We start from the raw sequence: 16824 nt of genomic DNA, 5'->3' as shown, positions 1-16824 counted from the left end.
AAGGCGTCTGCAACTTTTGTGAAGCATCAAATCACCGGCATATTAACTATCAAAACATGTTTATGACTGCATAAATGTATTATTGCTTTAAAAAAAAGTCACATATTGTGCATTTCTATTATACACTTGTACTAAAGCGATCTAAAAAGTTCATATCAATAAGTTTTCTCTTTACACCACCAGATGGCAGTCTTTGTACTTCCATATCGAGGGTGCAGATTGCATACGTTTTATTAATATGTATAACTTAATTTATTTTATTAATGACTATAACTTTATATATATAGTTTAAAAATATGTACCATTTTCCCAAGTGTATATAACTACTACTGTAAGAAAATATCAGAATTCGGAACATACTTTCTGTATTATCTTTGCTTGAACTAAGCCAATCTAATCCTATTTATATTAATTAAACCTGCTCCCGATCAGGTTGGACCTAGCAGAACTGTTGCTATGACAACAACTCTCGGATCAGCTTTGAAGAACGAAACGATCCTGGATCGTGTCAAATCGTCAATATCCAAATCCAGTTAACTGAGTAATCCACGTACGAAGAACGGACCCCAGTATCTCTAGCAGAAAATATTTACAATGATGTTTAAATTCTAAAAAAAAAATCTGTGTTTTTGAAACTAATGAAGACAGCAAAAGTCAATGATTCATTTGAATTATTTAACCTGACATGTTTACTGTTCCAAACTATTTAAAATGTTTCTCAAAATAAAATATATTGTGTTCAAAAGGGAAAGAAGTTTTCTTATATTCTTACCCAGACATTTAAAATGAATATATTTTAAAACAGTAATCACAATACCGCAAAACCGTGATATTTTTATCCAAGGTTATCATACCGTCAGAATCTTATAAAGGCCAATGCCTAGTTGCTTTACCATATTACATCTAAAGGCATTTACATTTACATAAAATATCTACATTTGGAGTTAAAATCTGCATTAAAAACATTCTAAAAATTAATTATAATTTTTTGATATATTTCAGCAGGATTGCATTTTTCTAGTCATCACTAGCTTTCTACTGTTCATAGTTCTGATGTGCCTGTTTCAGGGATATAAAGTTGGAATAATTTGGTTGTTTGGATGTAAAAGCATTCATACAAATAGGTTTGTTCAATAATCAGTTAATTACTTAGTTAATTAATTATGCACACACATACAGCACTATCTCCAATACAAACCAAAGACTTTTTAAAATATTTTTAGCCACTAATGATAAACCAATTCTAAACTGTTTAAGATATTCAAAAATTAGTCTACCAATTCTATAATTAATCATACATAATAAAAGCATTCTTTGAAACTGCATATTATTAGTATTTCTACTTGTAAAAATGAAAAATAAACATCATTTTTATTTATTTTCAACAATATACACTTAAAAAGTAAAAATGTATTTTAATAAGTTGATCCTTAAGTCCAAAAAAAATCAGCCTTTAATCAATCAAGCTATTTTAATAAATTATAACTAACGTTAACGTTACGGTTCTATAAAAATAAATCCACTTATAATCACTAAATCAGAACATTTTGCTAGTTATTGCTTAAATTTAATTCTAAACTTAAATATTAGTTTAATATCAATTACATTAATTTTCAATATTAACTAACGTTAGATGCTTCTCCATACGTTACCTTCCTTTGGATCTCCCACACGTTTATGTAGTTCTTGCCGAGTTGAGCTCCTAATATATATTCTCCATTTAGAATCGTTAAAGACCTGGAAGAGGTGTTTCCTCCGCGATAGGATAAGAATTCTGACCCGGTATGTGGGTCATAAACCGCACAGTTAAACAGCTGACCCGCTGAATCTGCAGACAGAACTACTTCCACGGGCGCCGACATGTTGGATACACAAAGCGCGAGTATTTTGGAAAGGAACAAGGGGCGGGTCTTTAAAACGTCATTTCCAATAAAGTGAGGGACTCTGGGTAATGCTGTTTTGGGAAAGTTGTCGCTGTGTTTTGTGAATGTGTGTAAAATTGGGTAAATAAGTCTGTTTTGGAGGTCAAGCATTGCTTTAATAAATGTGCATCTCTTAGTAAACCGAATACATTACATATTTCTGCTGCACCTATTCATTTTGTATTTAAGCTCAGCTGCTTAAAGGCCACAGTTTGGTCCCACAGTTTAGTTCCACAGGCACAGCTTGGTTCCAACCCTGCTTTAACACACTTGTCTGTAGGTTTCAAACGAGCCAGAAATGAAAGCCTCAATTAGAAAAAACAGGTGTGATTAACTAAATTGTGCAGAGCTGCCACCCTCGATTAAGATTGAATGTGTCTGCTCTGCTTCAAGAACTGTAGTCCGGGGCTCTGATTTTGCTTATAACAAAACAGATCTTACGTATTCTGCAATACTTCCTGGTCATCTATATCTTAGTAAAACGTGTGTTTATTACCGGCTATTCTTACAGATGACCAAATATTCCACCAAGAAAAAAAAAATGCAAGGGTGTGAAAATTTGACTACCATGATAAATAATTATAATAACATTAAAAAAAAAAAAAAAAGTAATAATTAGAATGACATAAATAAATGATCCAGATTTTTTAATGCTGTTTCAGGGAAGTTATCACACACAAAAATAATAATAATACATAAATATGTAATCAAATTTACATTAATTAATTATCTAGAATTTGATTCTATAATTTGATGTATAATTTACATTAACATTAAATCAAACGAATAAATCTCAATAAAAATAAGTAAATGTATAAATAATTAAGATTGCTAATGAGTGGAATAAATGTAATTAATTAGTAATAAACTAAATATTGTCCAAATTTAAAATATTACTATTAAAATAAGCAATCTTTTTATTATCTGAAATATGACAAAAATAAATAAAGTGCATTAATAAATCAAACAAATAAATATATCAATGTACATAAACACAACATTGAGTATAAAAAGTGTAATAACTTAACTTTATAGTTTCATACTTGGGCAACACGATGGCTCTGTGGTTAGCACTGTCACTTTACAGCAAGAAGGTTGCTGGTTCGAGTCCAGGCTGTGCAATTTGCCACTTCTGTGTGGAGTTTGCATGCTCTTCCCGTGTTTGCGTGGGTTTCCTCTGGGAGCTCTGGTTTCCCCCACAGTTCAAAGACATGCGCTAAATTGAATAAACTAAATTGGTCAGAGTGTGTGTCTGAATGAGTGTGTTTGGATGTTTCCCAGTACTAGAAGGGCATCTGCTGTGTAAAACATGTGCTGGATAAGTTGGCGGGTCATTCCACTGTGGCAATCCCCGATGAATAAAGGGACTAAGCCGGGAAATGATTGAATGAATTATATCAAACAAAAAAAATCTTAATGAAATTAAAAAACAAGTGAATATAACATTAAATACAAGTAAATATATTGTTAATATATAGTAGAACAAATGTAATTAATTAGTAATAAACTAAACATTTTCCAAATTTAAAACATTACTATTCAAATTAACAATCTTGTTTTTATCTGAAATTTGATCAAAATATGAAGTGCATTATTTATTCATACAAATAAATAAATAAATGTACAAGAATTCGCAACATTTATGAGTAGAAAGAAATTTGACTTTATAGTTTTATGCTTTATAACTAAATTATTTAACTTTATACATTCTATAATTTAAATATAAACAAAATATTTTCCAAATAATATTTTAAACCCAAGGGAAGGTCCTTCATGTACGTTTGATCGTATTTGGGGGACTGTGCCTTTGAAAATATTGTTTTTAAGTACTTTTAAGAAAGTTTTCTCAGTAACATAATAAATGGACAAACAACAATATGCTGTCTGTTGTCTAAGCTATAGTTTTATGGTTGAGTTTGGAGGTATACTGTGGTGTGCTTTGTTTTTGTTTGTTTGTTTGTTTGTTTGTTTGTTTGTTTGTTTGTTTGTTTGTTTGTTTGTTTACTTAACTTATCCAGCACATATTTTACACAGCGGATGCCCTTCCAGCTGCAACCCATTACTGGGAAACATCCATACACACTCATATTCACACACATGCACAATGGCCAATTTAAGTTTATTTAATTTATCTGAACGGCATGTCTTTAGACTGTGGGGGAAACCGGAGCACCTGGACAAAAACCCATACGAACACTGGGAGAATATGCAAACTCCAGATGCCAACTGACCCAGCGACCTTCTTGCTGTAAGGAGACAGTGCTAACCACTGAGCCACTGCGCTACCCCTATTTGAAGATATTAAATTTTAAAAATGTATCCTTCTCTGTGTGTCCCTCATTTACCCTTTTGCTTCCACTCTATAGTAAATATGTTCTCTGAACTCTTTCATCAGATCATTGTTAAAAAGGTTTACCTAATGCTGATGGGGAAAATAGGCTGTCTATTATCAAGTCAAAATCAGAGAGTCAACATTGTATCTTTATTCAAAAACATCATTCAATAAGTTCTCATAAATTTCCTAAAAACAAAAAGACAGTGGTAAAACAGTGCGATCAAATTTTGGAAAAGCTCTGAACATTAATATCTCTTTGGCAAATAGGCCTGCTTACTTCAAATAAAAATAAATACATTTCTGAAACTTCTAGACTCTAAAATCTGTTTTACAAAATAATAGGACAAAAAATACTAATGCAAGAATGACCTCCAATGATGTACAGCATACATTTGTTAAATAATTTTTCATTTCTGTCAGATGTCCATGTCGTCAGATCACTTTTACGTGCTCATTACCAAAAGTACTCATTATCATAATTGTTTCCATCAGCGTTTCGTATTTTGTCATCAATTCTGGATCAGCGTTCTCATTCCAAATGTAGATTTAAATGCGCTTCAAGTCCAGGGTTACAAGTGCACCAGAGCGGTGTCCTCAGAACAGTGTTGCACCGATAACATGTACCCAAATACTCCAACATCCAGCCTTCCTCTCGTCTCTGTGAATAAACCAGGGTCTCATCAGTACACAGGATACTTATTCAATATCAGCACAGACACAACAGAGACTGTAATCAGCTTGAATATTTTTAATATGACTCAGATTCTAAGATAGGAAAGCATTGAAAGTAGTACAAAGTGAAAAACTGGATATGCAGAGTGCAGCAAGGAAATGACATACTGTGAGCTTCAAGCACCATTGTTTCCTCATTCTAATGTAAATCCAGTGAGTGCAAAATTCCATGTGTAAAACAAGCTAATCAGAACAAAACTGTTAGACTGTTATGTTGCATACGGGATTAATTATATGCTCAAACCAGGCAGAACATTTTCCCTTATTTATTAAAGGTCCCATGAAATTAAAATAATTTTTTTAGATGTTAGTATGCTCGTTTTTAAGATTTCTAACTTACTATATATATCTATCTAACTTTATATATATATAAACAATGACAAAATTGTTGTTTATAAGCTTGTAGTTTGTCACTTCCGCCTAAATGAACTTAACAATTTTATTCATGTCACCTCATATTTCAGATTTTCATCAACTCATACTCAGATAGCAAACGAATGTGGACCACTTTAGGCAGCTATGCGGCACTGGTGGTCTTCCTTCAGCCGTGACAATCTGAATGTGAGCCTGAAGGAACACCACCTGTACATTGGCAAAGGGGAGCTAAAGATTTGAATTCATATATGGGCCATTTAAGGCAAAGATTTGGCACTTATGGCAAAATGTAATCTGAAAGTGAGCCTAATGCAGCCCATGTGGAAGATGATAAATTTGGCCCAAATGAATGAGGACAAATGTAGGCCACAGTTAGCAAAAATCGTTTAAGGATCTTTTAAAGGTAATGGGTCTAAACCTAAAGTGGCTCACATGTGTAAGTGCATATTTAAAAATGCATATTTAAAAGCACTTCACGGGACCTTCAAGTTTTTCTAAGCTTGTACTACACTCTAAAAAATACCAGGTTGATGTATTTCAACCCAGTTCTGGGTGTTGAACTAACCCAGCTGTTGGGTATTTTTTTAATTGAATTATTATGACCAAATATAACCCAATGTTTGGATTAGTTTGCATTTCTTAAAGTGTATGTGGGACACTTATTCTGAAAATGGGAGAAGCAGGAAGTGTAAACAAGCTATCTATAAAACAAGCAAGTTGATTACATATTTGTTCCGTGGCATTCCGAAGACTCTGTTTAATTGTATCTCCTGTTAGTTTAATGTGTATATTGTGTAAATTGCTGTGTATAGACCATTTTAATGTGGTCATGTCATTGGCCCATGAACATTTCCTGCGTGTTATCAAACTATTTCATTACTGTAACAAGAGGCAATTCAATCATAACTTAAAACAGCTGTCATAACATTGTTGTGTCTCTTTTTGGATTCTCGGAAGCTATAAAAAATTCAAAATGTAAAACAGGAAATATGTTGGGACGATTGTTTTTGTTTACATCCCTCAAAATGGTCTATAAGTGTTTAATGCATGTTTATGCATCATGTCATATCACTCAACTCTTGCAGTAATTATTCTTGAGTTAAAGAATACCAGTAAACTTTCTAAAACTAATCTGATTATGCAGCAGTTGATAATACCTTCTGTCTGTGTTTTCATATACAGTACATCTCTGTTAGAGTCAGAGATGTAGTCAAAGCAGAGCTCAATAATATTCACAACCATGTTGGCACCAATAACCTAGTGGTTGAGTATGCCGACATACAGCACCATGGTGCTCATGGTGACTAGAGTTCCTTTGCCGATCCTTCCTCTCTCTCTCTCTCTCTACTTACCTGTCTGTAACCTCCACTATCCTATCCAAATTAAAGGTGAAAAACCCCTTAAAAATAATGTAAAATAAAAATAATGCATTATTAAAAATAATGCTGTGCCATGCATTTTAGAATTTTTAACATTTGTTTCTCTCGGTGCACACCGGCACCCAAGTTGCCTGTATTTTGCGATGCCCAGCTCCGACTAGAGACACTATTCATATTTCTGCCACACCACAGAGCACCTTCTGAAAAGTTACATATTAAATAATATTTGAATGTTCATGTCTGGTGTGCGATACTTCCAACTGTCATGTGTGTGCCATGTTGCATCTCTGAGTGTCGAATCCGGTGTGCGACCCACTCTCCCACGCTCCCTATATAAGCCACACTCAGACACCAGTTAATTGCGAAGTCTTGTTTAGCCCCGGCCAGCATTACTGAGCGGTCTTTCCTGCCTGATCTTCTGTGTATAACCCCGGACTGTTTCTGACTCTGAGTTGCCTTCTGCCTGCCAACGACCCTTGCTTGTTACACGGACTCTGAACCACGCTGCCTGCCCTCGACCCAAGCCTGTCTCAAGGACTCTGAACCACGCCGCCTGCCACTGCTCTATGCCTGGTAAATCACTCTGTGTCTGTTAGCCGCCAGCCCCATGACCATTATTGATTACTGTTGATGTGTGTTCGCACTTTAGTGCGTATTGGATGTTTGTGTTTGACTGTCTAATAAATACTGCAAAATGGATCCCTCCGTGTCAGTCTCCCCGTTACACTGTGAAATAACAGAAAATGTACTGGCAGTTTATTACAAGGCTTTTGTACCTTAATATACAACACAAACCCAGATAAGATATTACTTTAAACTACTAAACGTTTTTTAAATTAACTTTTTAAGGTTAATTCGTTGGAAAAAAAAAATCAAGGTCCCATAATGCTATTCAAAAGCATAAATAAATGGGTGGAAATAAAAATATGTATCACAAAACATGAAAAACTATTAATTTACGAAAAAAAAATTGTGTAGATATCAGAGAACAAAAAAACATTGTATTATTGACATCTATGGCATTAAATTAAATTAAATTAAATTAAATTAAGCTTACATGGAATCAAAAGCAGACCGAGGCAAACAATCACAGCCAGTGTCATGCTACTTTTGGTGATGTCCTGGGCTCCGCTGTCATTAGGTTGAACATGATATTCAGGAAGTTCATCATCATGTTGCTCCACATTTTTGCACTTGTTCCTGAAATAACGGAAATTGCGTTGCTGAAATTATTCAGATATACTGCAGCTTTACAGATTTACACTAAATGTTGTGATGCAGGGATTTAATGAATGATTTTCTAACACAAGAATGCCTTCTAAATTGATGAACTTTTGTATTGGCAGTGGAGGAAAGGATGCTGCATGACTTACAGTTGCTTCTGTAAATATTGCTTGGTGGTCTCACAGGCCAGCTTCTGTTTCTCTGCAGCAGTTTGGAGCTGTTTAGAAGCGAGCTGTAAAGCCTCGCAAGATGCCAACTCCTGGGCCTTCAGAGTCAAATTGTGCTCCAGGGAGTCAATCAGGTCTGAAATGATAATGGAAAAACTACCCTTAGACATTTCAATGTATAATATGTTGTGCTCAAATCTTTTTTTTTTCTAAGCAACGATCTAGAAGTATACTATGCACTTAACTTTAAACACTCTTAACAATGCACCAAACATTCTTTGAGAAAAAATCAGCCCATTGGCTTATAAGGCAATGTCTAGGCACGGTGTAACTTATCAGTTTGTTTCTTAAAGGGGCCTTGGTGATGTCAGAGCACTATTTTGGGTTGTAGCTGGTAGCTGGCTAGTGTTGTTCACTTGCTGCTTTGTCTCAGATTGGACACTTAAAATATGGTCTTGGTGTGAAATGTTTTTTTAGACATCACACCTATCCTGTTTTGTGAAAAGGTTTTTCCCAAGCCCAATAACTTTTTCCACATAACTGAGTGATTGAATGGGTTGAACGAGGAGATTTTATCCATTGTTGGCTATGGTCTGTTTCTCTCTTGTATTGCCTTTTATTTTCATATCTCATACATTCAGGAGCCATTTCCTGCAGTTGTTTTGTAAACCAGGAAATCCTCCACAAATTAAACAATATTCTGGGTTTGAAATGTTTAATAAAAATTTGGATAAACAGGAGAGTTACCTTAGAGACAAACGACATAACTAACACAATCTCACAGCAAATTTAAATCAACATTAATCGATTTAAATTATTTGCAGGATTTTGTATGATCTCATTTGTGCATTTTAGTATATACATATTTATTTTTACAGCAGTTTTGTCTGGTTGTTGAATTTGATTGGCTGATTGTCGTGCAATAACAGCACTCATACAGCCTCTTCACCCTTGTGTATTACTCCGCCCACATAGAGTGACAGCAGATCATCAACAGACTCACCACAGTTAGAAAAATATTGCAGCTGCTGGACAACATAATGTACTTTTGAAGCTTTTTAGGTGAGACAGTAATTGCTTAGATTGCAACTATGCAGTTTATTTATAAGGATATAGCCTATTTTAAATATTTATAATTTCGGAGATTCAACTAGTCGGTGGCCATCAGCCTGTCAGCATATAGACTGCATAATAAGTCATTAAAGGAGAAAAACTCAGCGTTTTCTTTTCGTATTTCAAACTACAGCTGACCATATCATTATAAAACAGGTAAGTGACATTTTGAGTCGATCTCTCTCTTTTGTATTTTGTAAGGGCTGTATTTATACCATATTAATCTGCTAGTGTTTGCTTTGCTTTAGCGTTTTCTGGGTTAATAATTGTGATCTTCTGATTACAACAGAGAAATACTGAAATTTCTGTAGACTGATGGCATTTCATGCCATTCAGGCTTACAATCATAAAATGTAAGCAAAGACATCTGTTTTGTTGTCACTTTAAATATCACGCTACCGTATCATTCAAATACTAGCTCTAAAGTGACGTTGTGTTTCTAAGCAGTGGTTTCTGCTGTTCTGATGATCAGTTGCAGATGTGAATGAATGGCTGAGGAAAGTTGTTCCTCATAGAAAAGCATTTTTGTAACTCTCCGTGCTTGATTTACTATTTATATACATGATTATGCCATCAAACTATGGTATAAATAAAATGTCACACTCATAGCAGCGCGATATGGCTGAATATCGGCACTGGTGGGACACTGAGGCACTCGGCCTGTGGCCTCAAGTCAATGCACGCCTCCCACTAGTGCCTATATACAGTCATATCTCACTTGAACGAGTGTGATATTGCTCATATACTTGGTATAATGGTATTTAGCATCACATATTTACATTTTCAATAATGATTGGAGTTAATAGGGGTTTGGAAACATGCCTCTTTTTTAAAAACATACCATTTCACACAAATGAGTCACTTTTCTAACTTTCCTCCTGACATAAAGTCATAACCTTAGGTGTTAATTGGGTTAAGCTGGTTTTGACTAGATTCCCAGATTTTTTCTAACCAGTAAGATGGTCTCAGCCCTGACTAATTGAGTTTTAGATTAAGATGGATTCAGAGCTGGTTCAAGCTGATTTACATGGATCAAGTCGAGTCATGTTGATAATTCGCTGACTAACCCAGTCAGATTGGTTGTGGAGACTGTAGTTTAATATGGGTTCCCTCCTAGATCGAGCTGACCAGTTAAAAACCACCCAACAGATCAGTTTCAAATTAAGAACTTACATATCAAGCGCCTCTACAGTGTTCAGAAAAGAAAATATAGAAGCAAAAACTCTTTTTAGCCTTGATAATACTTTTAGCAGCAAATCAACATATTAAAATGTTGTACGAAGGATCACATGACATTGAAAACTTGAGGAATAAATACAATTTTAGAATATAAAAAAGAACATAACATAATTACACACTATAAATCATTTATTAAGCATTAGCAAATAGTGAACTCATTATCTGTTAAGCATTAACTCTACATTAATACGTGTTAGTAAGCAGTTTATAACTACAGCTACAAATGCTCTATTCTTGACTTACAGTATAAGCACCTATATAATGTGTTTAATGATTGTATTTTCATACTTAGTTAATGATTTATTTTTCAATACTAAATTAAGTATCGAATTATTTACAAACTGTTTGTATTTAAGAGTATTTAAGGGTTTTTAGGATCATTCAGAATGAGTTAGTAAATGATTTATAAACTATTGAAATCAACATTTATATGTCTTATTATTCAAGCATATATTAATGGTTACTATATATGTTAATAAATGCTTTATTAACTCAACTTCATGCAGTTTTGTGACCTAATCTAAAATGAGGACTACTCATGCTTTATAAATCCCTTATAAATGACAAATAAAGGCTCAGTTAAATTCTAAACAGGAAAAAAAAAACATTATTAATTTCTCTTCATTTAAAGATACACAAATGAAACTGTACTTCAAATGAAAAATAAATCTTTGCAACCTTATCTAAAATAGAATCACTGTACAGTTTAAACATTACATCTTATTACAATGTTAAATTATTATATTGTTGTTGTTTTATCCAGTTGGATGTCATATTTTGACACTCCTGTTATTTTGCAATGTTTAAACTTTACAGTAGTTTTACTTTTTAGAAAGATTGCACAGATTATCATTCATTTGATACTGAGCCTTTAATAGTCATCTATAAGGCATTTTTAAAGCATGACTTTAGATTAGGTCACAAAACTGCATGAAGTTGAGTTAATAAAGCATTTACTAACATATTAGTTAACTATTAATATATGCCTGAATAATATAAATGTTTATTTCAATAGTTTAGTAATCATTTACTAACTCATTCTGAATGGTCCTGAAAACCCTCAACTACTCTTAAATACAAACGGTTTGTAAATAATTCGATACTTAATTTAGTAATGAAAAAAAAAATCATTAACAGAGTATGAAAATACAATTATTAAACAATATATAGGTGCTTATAAGTCAAGAATAGAGCATTTGTAGCTGTAGTTATAAAGTGCTTACTAACGTTTATTAATGTAGAGTTAACGCTTAACAGATAATGAATTAACTATTTGCTAATGCTTAATAAATGATTTATAGTGTGTAGTTATTATAAAGTGTTACCTTTTATTCTAATAAAGCAGTTTTGGTAACTTCATTCAAAAACATATAACATATATTGACATAAAAGCATTGAACATCGATGTATTTTAAATTTTTCTAAACTTAAGGATTTCATTGAATAATTCTATGCATTAGTTGCTATACAGATAAAATAATCTGAACAAAAATAGATTTTTTTGGGAAGGATACCACCAGTTAGTGCTCTCCATGTTATTATAACAACCACTGCAGAGAATTCCATGTTACAAACAAGTCTTTCCTATTTGTTGTCGCTTCCAGGTTTCTATGGTTACATGGGAAAATGCATCTAAGAATATCGTCAGGGAGAGGGAGAGAGACAGGGAGAGAGAGAGAGAGAGAGAGAACTCCTTTCATGGCTGCTCTGACGAAAGGAAAAACTCTGACTTGAATTTTCCTACCTTTCTGCAGATTGATTTCTTCAGTGAGGTTTCCCTCGATGAACTTGTATTCTTCAATTTTGTTCTCCAAAGTGGTGATGTTGTCATTCAGGATGGCCTGTGGAGAGGTTAATTAAATAACAGGAAGGTTAATTAAACACAAGGTCATAAGCAGGGTGAGGTTTGACAGTGGATGTTCGCTGTAAGACATTAAGGTGTGGCTGTGAGATCTCACGGGTGTATGAGTGAATGCCACCACCTCCACAGGTCAAAAAAGGCATTTGACAAAATCTGGCCACAAAAATCAAAGACAGAGCATCTTTTTAATGCAAAATAACAGCCAAATGTTTTGACAGAAGAATAATAACCTCAGGAACAATGTAACCATTATCAGGAATGTTTTTCCAGGAAGAGCTGAGATTGATATCCTGTCCCCTCAGTGGGTAAGAGTTCAGTTTAATGTTCGGATCATTTGATTTGGCATATATTTGCATAACTGTCCCAATTTAACTTAACATGACCTGTTCACTTCCCGTTGGGCCTCATTATGTAAAACAAAACCAGTTTCATATCTGGGTTTCATAAAATGCTCAAAAAAATCTTAAAGACATGTTTTTATTGTACCCTTTTAAAACAAAATGTTTGTATAAAACGTGTGTGTTCCCAACAATGCTATTGAAGATGGTATTTTTAGGTGTTTTCCAAAGAATTATTTGGTTCCTATAAAGAAATATTTTGTTTTTCTCTTTGTTTTCTGTGGAATTAAGCCAGTAAGATTGAAGAGTGTACAACATATCATTGAGTCATTATTAACACCACAATCAGTAAATAATTTGGCCCAAAATTGTAATTCTGTCCTTATTTTCTCACCTTTTGCTTGTTCTAAAGTTTGAGTTTTTTCTGTTGAACACAAATTATAAGATTTTTTTTCTACTATGGAAGTCACTAGTTGCAGGTTTCCAAATTGAAAAAGAAAAAATCTTCTTTTGTTTTCAACTGAAAAAAACAAAGTTCCAAAGGTTCGTGGAGCAAATAATGTTCCAAAGTTTGGAACAAATGGGGTGTCTAAACAATGGGTGTCTAAACAATGGCAAACGTGTAACTTTTAGTGTTAACTTAATCTTTTAAACCAAAAGAGGTAATAAAAAAAAACAACATTTTACCAAAAGAAGATAAACAAGAAAATGAACTCACATTTTCTACAAGGCTGACATTCAAAGAACGGTTTAAAGCGTGTATTTGCTCCTTAGACTGGTCGATTTGCTTCTGTAGGACAGTCTGGTTCCTCCATCCCTGCCTCACCAGCTCCTCCAGAGCTTTTCTGTCTTTGGTCCACACCACTTTTGCCCCTTCATACTTCTCCTTAAGGTCTTGCATCTCTGCTCGACACTGACTGGCTCCTTTCATCTCAGGTGAAGTGGCCCATACCACAATAATGATAAGCGAGATGATTGACCACAGAGCCAGAAAGGCGATCACCACATTACGAGTAGTCTGAGAAGATTTCGAGCTTGTCATCTTTTCAGGTTGGAGATGTCCGAGGAGCGAGGAGTCTGGTGAGAGATTTCTGTTCTGAATGAAATGAAACTTTTAAAGGCTGGGTTTCCCCTCTAAGCTGGGCTCAGGAAAGGGGAGTGGCTCTGTTGCTGAGATGGGACTGTCATCCAGTACCTCGGTGCTAGAAACGCAGCCTGCTAGAGAAAAAAACCAAACCACCTCCTGTTTTCACTGAAAGAGTGTGTTTCAGTTTCCATTCATCTGTCCTGGGGAGTGACTTGGCAGGTGTCCCAGATCTTCGGAGAGCATGGTACCTCTGCTAGTTCTTAATTTGTACATTTTTTAAGAGACTCGATGTAGGAGCAACTCACTGTTTCCTGAACTTTTGCCAAGCACAGAGTGTCCATGCCCCTTTTAGGCACACAAACGCACTCAAGAAACAGATTTGAATGGTTAATGGAGAACTGAGTGACTGACCAACACTGTATAGACAATATCTGTCACTCATTTTCTTTTATAAAGATAGATTAATATGTTGACAGGCGTGTTTGTAACACTTCAAGCGTCCTCTGCTGGATGATCAGTTCTGAGCAGTGTGTGTTGATTCTAGTTAGAACGGACCTTCGAAATTCTGCTGCTCAGTGTGTCCAGCGACTGATGAGTCATGAGTTTGGGGGTGATTACATAATGTTGAAGGGTGGTGGCTGATTCCATGGGCTGTGGCCCCCCTTGTGTTGAATTCCTGTGCTTAAATTATGAACTTTTGCAATGATTCTGGTGCATTTTGAAATAGATATTGTCAGACGTTGGAAGATTAATTGCATCTGGGGGTTTTGTGCTGAAAGATTTTTATTGTGTCATCCATCCTGCTAGTGTAACATCTCATATTCCAAATAGGCTTGGATTTATTTGCTTAATTTAATTTAATTTAACTCCCTAACCGTTGCCCCCATTTTTTGAACATAGAAATGAAGATATGTTCAATTGAAATGCTTGTTAATCTTCAATGCTTTAGATTTAAGCATGGTCTCCTTTTAAAGAACAGACTTGTCGAATTGATGCTAAACTGAAAAAGATTTATGAAAATAATAAAACAATAAAAATATGGTTTAATGTATTACATTAAAATTTAAAAAACCTGTTCAATCAATATCTGGCAGAAAATCAAAACTAATTATCTGATCAAATAATATGCCAAATTTGAAGTTGACATTTAAAGAAACAAGTTTTTAGTAAGATTATGTTTAAATGCAGTATCAAAAATTGCCACCAGATGACATATAGTTTCCATTGGTGACCTATTTGTGTGTATGTTTTGAGGAATATGAATAAATTTAATAATATTTTTTTTTCATACATTTGACAACATTTGTAAAATAGGCAATACATTCTAGAAATGTGTGTACTTTGGTGGTATTTTATTTGAATTTAGCCTCTAAAAAAACTTTGCATGTGGATTGCTGTAGCGAAGTAATGCTTTACAACTCTGATGAGCATCCTTGACGCACATGAATGAATAATTGTTGTTCATTAATAAGTCAAAAAAATTGGCGAGGCAGTGGCGCAGTAGGTAGTGCTGTCGCCTCACAGCAAGAAGGTTGCTGGGTTGCTGGTTCAAACCTCGGCTCAGTTGGCGTTTCTGTGAGGAGTTTGCATGTTCTCCCTGCCTTCGCATGGGTTTCCTCCAGGTGCTCTGGTTTCCCCCACAGTCCAAAGACATGTGGTACAGGTGAATTGGGTAGGCTAAATTGTCCCTAGTGTATGAGTGTGTGAGTGAATGTGTGTGTGGATGTTTCCCAGAGATGGGTTGTGGCTGGAAGGGCATCCGCTGCATAAAAACTTGCTGGATAAATTGGCGGTTCATTCAGCTGTGGTGACCCCGGATTAATAAAGGGACTAAGCTGACAAGAAAATGAATAAATGAATGAATAATCAGTCAAAAATCAGTCACCACATTTGAAATTTTAAGCTTTTAAATTATATATTCCCAGCATGCACAGGACGTCAACATGACATCAGATTGATGTTGTACTCCAAAGTTGTGGGGATGTTGCATTTTTTGAAAATCAGGTTGATGTCAGAACCCAACTTTAGGTTAAAGTTAATGTCAAACGTCCAACCTAAAATAAACCAAATATCAATGTCCAATGGTTTTGAAGGTTGACGTTGTGTGGACGTTACCAATATGACGTCTATCAGACATTGGATTTTGGTTGCTATAACTGAAGAATAAAAGTCAGTATTTGATGTGAAAATAACATTAGTTTATTATGTTGGCTCGAAGTTGGATTTTGGTCACCTTCCAACTCAACCTAAAATCAACCACATATCATCAACATATATAAATATATCAACATCTGATGTCATTATAGGACATCATAGTAACATTGTCCTTATTCGCCGACTAGACATTAAATTTTTGTCATCTGACATCACAACAAATCTAACCCAATATTAACATCTTATGAGGTTGTATGCCTGCTGGTTAGATTATCATGACTGATTTATGTTTGGACTATAATATATAGTTTAAATATGTAACTGCCAATGGTCTCACAGGTAGAAGGGTGACAGTAAATGTATTTTCATCTATTCCTCTTCTAAAGAAAAAAAACAGCCTGATCTCACGAGAAAACGTAAGTATTTTAAGTTTTGCCAGTTTAGTTGCTAATTCGTACAAATTCGTACGAGTTTAGTCGTACGAAATTGTACGATTTTAAAAAGGAGGCGTGGAACCTAACCCCACCCCTAACCCCAACCGTCATTGGGGGATGAGCAAATCGTACTAAATTGTACGAATTAGATCTTACGAATTCACACGAATTTGCCACTAAATCAAAAAGTTACGAATTGCTGTGAGATTGTTTTGGGAAAAAAACAACAACCATAACATATTTATGTTTTGAAAAGTTAGACCTTTCCAATGATATGTAGTTTATTATATAGATAGATTGTCCTGCTATTGGAACGGTGACAGTTGATAAAAACAAATATATATAAGCAAACATCTAAGGCCACTGAATTCAAACATGATCCAATCTTTACTAATCTTATCTAAATAATCTTTATGTGTATGCATTTATGTGATTGAGATGCTTTTAAAACAACTTAATGGCCT

General features: G+C 34.5%; 2 protein-coding genes across 2 annotated transcripts in view; both read right to left on the bottom strand.

Moving 5' to 3' along the window:
- The window catches only part of wdr18 (WD repeat domain 18), a 147498-nt gene extending 145631 nt beyond the window's left edge, over positions 1-1867 (bottom strand). Inside the window, exon 1 of the mRNA NM_001005206.1 lies at positions 1653-1867. Coding sequence (NP_001005206.1) covers positions 1653-1862 — 210 coding nt within the window. The 5' untranslated portion in view covers positions 1863-1867. The remainder of the gene's footprint in view (positions 1-1652) is intronic.
- A 2515-nt stretch (positions 1868-4382) lies between these two features.
- Positions 4383-13777, bottom strand: si:ch211-1a19.3. The gene is made up of 5 exons (XM_680236.7): positions 13404-13777; positions 12231-12327; positions 8117-8270; positions 7801-7943; positions 4383-4915 (listed from the first exon to the last, which is right to left on the bottom strand). Coding segments are annotated over exons 1-5 (720 nt in total). The 5' UTR covers positions 13728-13777; the 3' UTR covers positions 4383-4913.
- Positions 13778-16824: the final 3047 nt, after the last annotated feature.

The sequence above is a fragment of the Danio rerio genome, chromosome 11, assembly GCF_049306965.1.
Source record: "Danio rerio strain Tuebingen ecotype United States chromosome 11, GRCz12tu, whole genome shotgun sequence".
In the NCBI taxonomy this organism is placed as follows: domain Eukaryota; kingdom Metazoa; phylum Chordata; class Actinopteri; order Cypriniformes; family Danionidae; genus Danio; species Danio rerio.
Note: the sequence above shows the minus strand (reverse complement) of the source record. Positions and strands in the feature narration are given on the sequence as shown.

Coding starts and splice junctions, on each gene's coding strand:
- si:ch211-1a19.3 (XM_680236.7), bottom strand. CDS start 13,727: ATGACAAGCTCGAAATCTTCTCAGACTACTCGTAATGTGGTGATCGCC. Junction 8,271..12,230: donor AGAAATCAATCTGCAGAAAG/GTAGGAAAATTC, acceptor TTATCATTTCAG/ACCTGATTGACTCCCTGGAG. Junction 7,944..8,116: donor CAATATTTACAGAAGCAACT/GTAAGTCATGCA, acceptor CCGTTATTTCAG/GAACAAGTGCAAAAATGTGG.